Source organism: Coptis chinensis, chromosome 8 (assembly GCF_015680905.1).
Source record: "Coptis chinensis isolate HL-2020 chromosome 8, ASM1568090v1, whole genome shotgun sequence".
Taxonomy (NCBI): domain Eukaryota; kingdom Viridiplantae; phylum Streptophyta; class Magnoliopsida; order Ranunculales; family Ranunculaceae; genus Coptis; species Coptis chinensis.
The window spans coordinates 30,434,219-30,441,613 of record NC_141463.1 but is presented as its reverse complement, the minus strand read 5'-3'; the positions used below and the strand labels follow the sequence as shown (position 1 = coordinate 30,441,613).

The window sequence follows — 7,395 nt, the reverse complement described above, 5'->3', positions numbered from 1 at the left end:
TACGCCTAGAGAACTAAAGGGTCCATCACTTGCATCCTACTGAGAACGAGAGCTTAAGGTTAGTCTCTTTTTCTCTGCCATTTTTGTTTTTGATTTTTCTTCTGCCATTTGCTTTTTCTGTTGGGTTGTGAGGTCGTTTGTAGTTGTTAGTTGTTGCTGGTAACTTGTGAAAGAAGAGGAAGTATGTCTGATTCAGATGATATATACTCGATCTAATGAGATTCTAGAGGTTTCACTAAATGAGGAAGTTGAAAATTTTGGTTCTAACTCTATGGTCGCTGTGGCGAGCAGTTCTGGTAATAGTTTTTGTCATCTTCTAGTGGTTTACCGCCTAGGGTATTAGATAAGCGTGCTATGAAAGCTTTTGTAGAGTTAAAGGAAGCTTATGATATACATGTAAGCAACCTGGAGATACACGAACTGGGGGAGGATGCAGACGTGTTTAGCAACTATTACGTACCACTAGGTTTTGGAGTAGTTATCTGTGAGGGGCAGTTACAAGCTGGTATGAGGATACCGTTCTCGAAACTTACTTACAATTTTTTGAACTTTTGTAAGAAAGCTCCATGCCAGTTCATTGGCAACACCTGGCGGTTGCTTAGAGTGTTCGATCTATTGAATGATAGCGGGGAGTACCGTATTGAGGTTGCTGATATTCTTTAGCACTTTGATGTGAAGCGATCTCATGTCAATAATTTCAATTTGTAGACAAGAAAGTCAAGCGTTCTGGATGGTGTGAGTAACGAGCCTTGGGAGAGGAGGCCATTGTTGTTAGTTGGAAATTTTTGTGCTAGTGGGTTTGGAGTGCAAACTAGGGTTTGCAATTTTTCTGGTATGTTTTGGTGTCCTTTGTTGTATGTTGAGTAATATTTGTTTTACTGAATTAATGTCGGTGTTCTTTGTTTTGCAGAGGTCGTTATTACTAGGCAATCGAACCGTGGTGTGATTGAGAAGTTCACTAAGCTTAGACGTTCTGAGAAGCGGGAGAAGTTGCCCAAGGTAGCGACCTACTTTGTTAATAGGGGAAGTCATCATATATGGTTGAAGAGGAGGAGTCAGAAGAAAAAAGCTCATGGTCAGGCTGATAGTGAGTCTTCTAACGAACTTGTTATGGAGAGGGAAGAGAGTGGCATTGTAACCAGGGAGGCTAGGAATAGGAGCCGAAGTGGGACAGTGAGGCCTGTAGGTGGTGGTGGGACCTCTGGGGGTGATGGTGGTGTGTCCAAGCGTTTTGGTGGGAAGGGTCACCACCCTGGTTCTGAGCCGTTTTCCTGGGAACACTCCTGGAGGCGTGGGCCTACTCTGGTGGATATAGACAAACTCAGTGTGCCAGTTCATGTACCGGGAAGTTTGTTAAAGAGGAAGGATGGTGTTGATGATGATAGAGCACCCAAGGTGGCTTGTCTGGAGGGCATAATGAAGGGGGACTCGAGTCAGCACTCTGTCGAGAGAACAAGTGGGCTGAACTAATGGTGGTTTGAGTTCCCAGGGTAGGTCGTTCCAGAGGGTTGACTTGAGAGATGTGGATCTGAACTCCCTCGAAAAGGAGAAAGATAATGATGCAGTTGTTGTTGCTCCGCCTGCTGGTAGAGGCAAAGAAAAGGCTTTGGGTAAGGTTGGTGCCAAAATTAGTTATGGCAAGGGAAAGGTGGTGCTCTTGGGAAGGGGGTCTCCTATGTCGATCCTGACACTGGTGAGACTCAGTACGTGATGACCTCTGATTGCAGCTTCCAGTCGGCTCCTATAGCAAGCTGCTTGCTGGAAAGCATTGCTCTCGATAAGATCGGCAGAACCTGAACGCCATGGGAGACCTTGCTGCCAACGTGAGGGTGGTGGATCTTGGGTATTGCATGGTAAGTGTTTGTGCTATTTGGCTTTTTGCTATATGTATGCAGAATGGTGCGTTGATGTGTAAGCATGTTGTTACTTCGTAGGTACTATCTGGGTACCAAAAGCTGAAAGAGTTGGCCCTGATCGTTGAGGCTGAAAAAGGCGAACAAGAAAAGATGAAGGAAAAACTGGAGATCCTTCGTACCGTTCAAGTCTCACTTCAATCTAGCTTTGACGAACTGAAGAAGTTGCACGATCAGGTCGCTATTGAAAAAATGGTCATGGTCGAGGCGTTATAAGAAGCGAATGACGAGGTGGCACTGTACACTGGGTATGTGGAGAAGGCAACAACTACAACCAAGGTGGTGAAGGACACCTATGAGATTCTGTTCAGAGAGGCGACCGAGCTAGCCAAGGACTACAACGACCTGGAGCAGAAATACCTTGCTTTACAAGAGGAACCAGAATGTGGGGCTCAAGGTGCAACAGTGTTAGATGCACCTGGAGATGCTAGTACCATTCTTCCTGTATTTGAAGGTCCTGCTCTTGTGAATGATGTTGCCTCGGATCCCGCCCTGGATGGCTACCTTGGAGGACGTGCTGGAGCCCCTAGCCATTGAGAATTTGTCGAATGTTTCTTAAATCTTGTCAGCTGTGAGAGAATGTTCTCTTGTTTTTGTTTGTCTTTGTGATTGGTTGTTATGATACAATAGAGTTGGTTTCCTGGGCTTGCCTGGGCAGTTCGCCTTATTTATTGTGTTGCGTGGCATCGGCCAAATACATTAAGAGTTGATAGTCTGGGGTGACCTAGGTAGTTCGCTTTTAGTATTTGCTTTAATTTTGAGATCTTGATGAACTGGTTTCCACATAAGTGGTAGTTCGGTAGTTTTAAAGAACTGGTTTCCTGAGTGTGTTCAGGCAGTTCATATTTTGCACTTACGAAATGCATGTTTTCTTTGAAGTATGATCTTACTTTTGTCTAAATGCTTGTTACATGTTGCTTTAATGTCTCAGTAGGAACTATCTAGAGACGTATGTTTTGCATCTAAGAAGACTTAGGATGCCATGAAGCATTTTAGCTTGATTGATTAAGCATTCTGCGATAAGTTGATCCTCGAGTTGTATGTATTCAACTAGTGAGAAGTGTTGGAGCTATGAAGCCCTTGAGCTCGAGTGAGCGTTGTAGCTTAAGTAAGTGTGTTGCTCTTAGAGAGCATTCTACACTAAGTTAACCGTAGAAATGTAGGTTTTGAACTAGTGAGAGGTGTGTGAGCTATGTAGCCCTGACCTCGAGTGAGCGTTTGGTCGTTCAGAATGTTTGAGCTTTGGAGAGTGTTTAAATTTGTTTGAATGTTTTGCTATTAGAGAGCGTTCTACACTTAGTTGACCCTAGAAGTATAGGTCTCCAACTAGCGAGAAGTGTTAAGGCTAAGTAGTATGTGAGTTATGTAGCCCTGAGCTCAAGTGAGTGTTTTAATATGGAGAACGTTTAAGCCTGGCCTGTAGAGCATTTTAGTTCAAGTGAGCGTTCTGCTTTTTGAAAGATGCAAAAAAAGAACTATATGTATAATGCTAAGAGTAAGAACTCATGAAAATGGAATTTTTTATTGATAAAATTTCTTTAACAAGAAAGTATTCCAAGGACGTGGAAGTGCATGTCCATCTTGGGTTTTGATCTAATATGCTCCATTGCCAATGACTTGTTCCACTATGTAAGGGCCTTCCCATGTTGGTGCCAATTTTGAGTCATCCTTAGTCTTCTTCAAGACCAAGTTGCCAGGTTGAAAGCTTCGAAGGTTTACTTGCTTGTTATATGTCTTTCTCAGAGTTTGATGGTAGGATGTTACTCGAATGGCTGCTAGGTCACGTCATTATTCAAGTACGTTGACCTCTCGTGCAAAAATGGAATCGTTCTGACCAGATTCGACGATCTCAGATCGAGTCATTGTAATTGTCAACTCAATAGGGATGACGGCCTCAGTACCGTAGCATAGTGAGAATGGTGACTCGCTTGTACTAGAACGAGCTGTCGTTCTATGAGCCCATATAATGTTTTCTAGCTATATTGACCACTGGCTTTTATTCTTTTCGATCTTTTTTTTTCAAGTTCTCCAGAATTGCTTTGTTACTAGCTTCTGCTTGACCATTGCTCTGAGCATACTGAGGAGTGGAGAATGTGAACGATCTTCCACTTGGCCAAGAATTCTTTGACTGTTTTTCCCTTGAATTGAGAGCCATTATCCATCACCAATGTGTGGGGGAGGCCAAATCTGGTAATGATGTTGGTCCAAATGAAGCTTCTGACATTAGATTCTTTGACATGAGCTAAGAGAATCGCTTCCACCCAATTGGTGAAGTAGTCTATTGGAGCTAGGACTAACCGAAAGCATGTGCTTTTCTGTGGAATGAATAGACCCATGATGTCTAAGCCCCACATGTAAAATGGCTAAGGGCTGGCGCTGTTGATCAGTTCGTGAGCTGGCTGGATGATGTTGTGGCCAAATGTTTGGTACTTAATGCATTTGAGTACATACTTCTTGGCCTCGATCTCCATTCTTGGTTAGAAGTATCCTTGTGAGATTGCTTTGTAAGCCAAAGAGCGACCTCCTACGTGGTTTTCAAATTCTCCCTCGTGGATCTCTACGAAGATCATCTGACCCTATTCTGGGCTTATGCACCTTAGATGGAGTCCTCCGACGGACTTTCTAAAAAGCTTGTCATTTACTAGGCAATAGCGACTTGATTGGTATTGAACCTGTCTGGCCTTGATGCGATCTGTAGGTGCCTTGCATAGCTAGATATAATCTATGATAGGTTGCATCCATGTTTGGCTCATCTGAGTGTCAGAGAGTGGGCATAGGTTGCTGATTTCTAGGACGTGCTCAATTGGTAAACAGATATATCAATGACTTCGATGAGTAGTTTCCTAGGGTCACAGTTTGGTGTTTGGGTTGCTAGGTACGCCAAGCTATCAGCGTGGTGATTCTCTTCCCATAGGAAATGGTGTATTGTGACTTTCTAGAAAAAAGGCAGTAATTGATTTACAACTTGAAGGTACTTGGAAAGGTTACCTTTATTGGTGGTATACTCGTTGGCAACCTGGCGAATGACCAGTTGTGAGTCGCTAAAGACCTTGAGCTCCTGAACATTGAGTTCTAATGCCAAGAGAAGTCCCATGATCAGAGCTTCGTACTCAGCTTCATTGTTGGAGGTCGCAAAATCGATGTGAACTGGTTTTTCCACCATAGATCCATCTGGTGATGCTAGGACTACTCTGACTCCACTGCCACCTGGATTGTTGGCTCCATCTACGAAGATTCACCATACTGATGCGTCATGTTGTTTTGAGATCGGGGTGTCTACCTCGGGTTCCTAGTTTAGGTCGTCAACTGGAAAATCTGCTAAGAAATCAGCAACGACCTGACCCTTCTGAGAGGTTCTTGGGGTGAACTTAATGTGGTGTTCACTGAGTTTTTCTGCCCATACTACCATGCAAGTTGTCTTGTTGGCTTTAAGAAGTATATTCTTTAGTGACAGGTCGGTGATCACTTTGATTGGGTGTGCTTGGAAGTAAAGCCTGAACTTTCTTGCTGAATAAAGTAGTGTCAGTACTACCTTTTCAGTGTGATAGTAGTTCTTCTCAGCTAGCAACAAAGTCTTACTTGTGAAGTAGATCAGTTTCTCTGCGTTCTGTTCCTCTTTGAAGAGAACTGAACTGATAGCGAAATCAGACACAGCTAAGTACAGCCCCAACATTTCACCATCAATCGATTTTGCCAGCACAGGTGGTGTTGTCAAATAGTCCTTAAGAGTAGAGAACGCTTGGTGCCATTGCTCGTTCCATGAAAATTGTTTACCCTTCTTGAGAATTTATAGGAAAGGTCGGCATTTGTCTGATGCTCTCGATATGAATCGGTTTAGAGCTGCTACCATTCCTGACAGCTTCTGTATCTACTTCTTTGTTTTTGGGTCGGGCATGTCCAAGAACGCTCGAATCTGATATGGGTTTGCTTCTATTCCATGTTGTGAGACCTGATAACCCAGAAATTTCCCAAAGGACGCTCCAAATAGGCATTTCTCAGGGTTAAGTTTCATCTGAGTTCGCCGAAGTCTGGAGAACACTTGTGTGAGATGATTAAGTGATCTCCAACTTTCTTACTTTTGACGACCATGTCATCTATGTAGACTTTCATGATGTCACCTAACATATCTTGAAGCATATCGGTGACAAGTCGCTAGTAGGTCGCTCCAGCGTTCTTGAGGCCGAACGGGAGGACGTTGTAACAGTAAATTTCTTGTTCTGTTATGAATGAGGTTTTCTCTTGGTCTTCTTATGCTAATAGAATTTGGTTATAGCCACTGTAGACATCCATGAATGACAAGAGCTCGTGGCCACAGATTTGGTCTACAAGTCAGTCGATTCTTGGTAAGGGGAAGCTATCCTTGGGAGTTTCTAAATTTAGGTTGGTAAAGTCCACACAAAGACGAACTGTGCTATTCTTTTTTGGAACTGCTACGATGTTAGCTACCTATTCAGGGTAACCGACCTTCCTAATGAAGCCAACTTTTTTGAGATTTTTGACTTCTTCATTGATTGCTTTTTGGAACCTAAGGGATAACTTTCGAGGAGATCATTGGCGAACTGGTTTAGCATTTGGGTTAACATTTAATTTATGGCATGCAATATTGGGGTCAATTCCAGGCACATCGATGTACGACTAAACAAAAACATCTTTATTTAATGATAAAAAGCTTACAAGTTGTGCCTTGATAGTAGAATCAAGGTTAGCTCCTACATAAACGAACTTGGGGTCATCTTCAGTTCCTAGGTTGACATTTTCCTTCAGCTCGGTCTGAGCAGCCACCTCAGTGGGCTAAGCGACCTCTGGGGTCTTAGTCTCTGGCAGTGTCTCCTTGACCGGAACGACCTCTATGGTCTGAGCTTCTGGAGGGGCGTTTTAGACTGAGCCCCCTAGTGTTCTCCTTTGTCAGTTCACTTTGAGGGGCCTTGGTCAGGGTCCTGACCTCAAAGATGAAGTCTTCTGCCAGCTTAGCTTTAGCGATCTCTCCCTTGTTTTTGAGTGAAGCTCCAGTAGGCTTGTTGACTAAGAGGATCTGGTTGCAATTGTGGGCATCGAGCTGGTTGCTTCTGAGCTCCATCATGCCTTTGGGGCTAGGGAAGTGTAAAACCTGATGGAGTGTTGATGGAACTGCTTGCATCTTGTGGATCTAACGTCGTCCTAAAATAGCAGTATAGGACGAGTTGACATCCAGAACCCTGAAGATGATGACCTCGTGCGACCCAACTGAGACAGGTAGAATGATGTCTCCTATTGGGTCGGCTCGTGATCCATTAAAGCCATAGAGGGGGGCTATAGGATCGATCATGACTGACCTGGGCATGTTCATCTCCTTCAGAGTTCGGTAGAATAGGATGTCACCACCTAACCGCCTCGGGTCGGGGCCGATGCAGGACGCTTTCCGATCCAGTCCACCGATCTTGACGTGGACCACTAGGGTGTCATTGTGTGGGAGACACACCTTGTTGAGGTTAGCCTCAGTGAA

General features: G+C 44.0%; 1 protein-coding gene across 1 annotated transcript; it reads right to left on the bottom strand.

The window, feature by feature from the left end:
• Positions 1–4,848: 4,848 nt before the first annotated feature.
• On the bottom strand, positions 4,849–5,586 carry LOC147481019 (uncharacterized). Its single transcript, XM_086578811.1, has 2 exons — positions 5,256–5,586; positions 4,849–5,138 (listed from the first exon to the last, which is right to left on the bottom strand). Exons 1-2 carry the CDS (start codon positions 5,584–5,586, stop codon positions 4,849–4,851), a joined length of 621 nt encoding a protein of 206 aa, XP_086434937.1.
• Between the last annotated feature and the right edge of the window lie 1,809 nt (positions 5,587–7,395).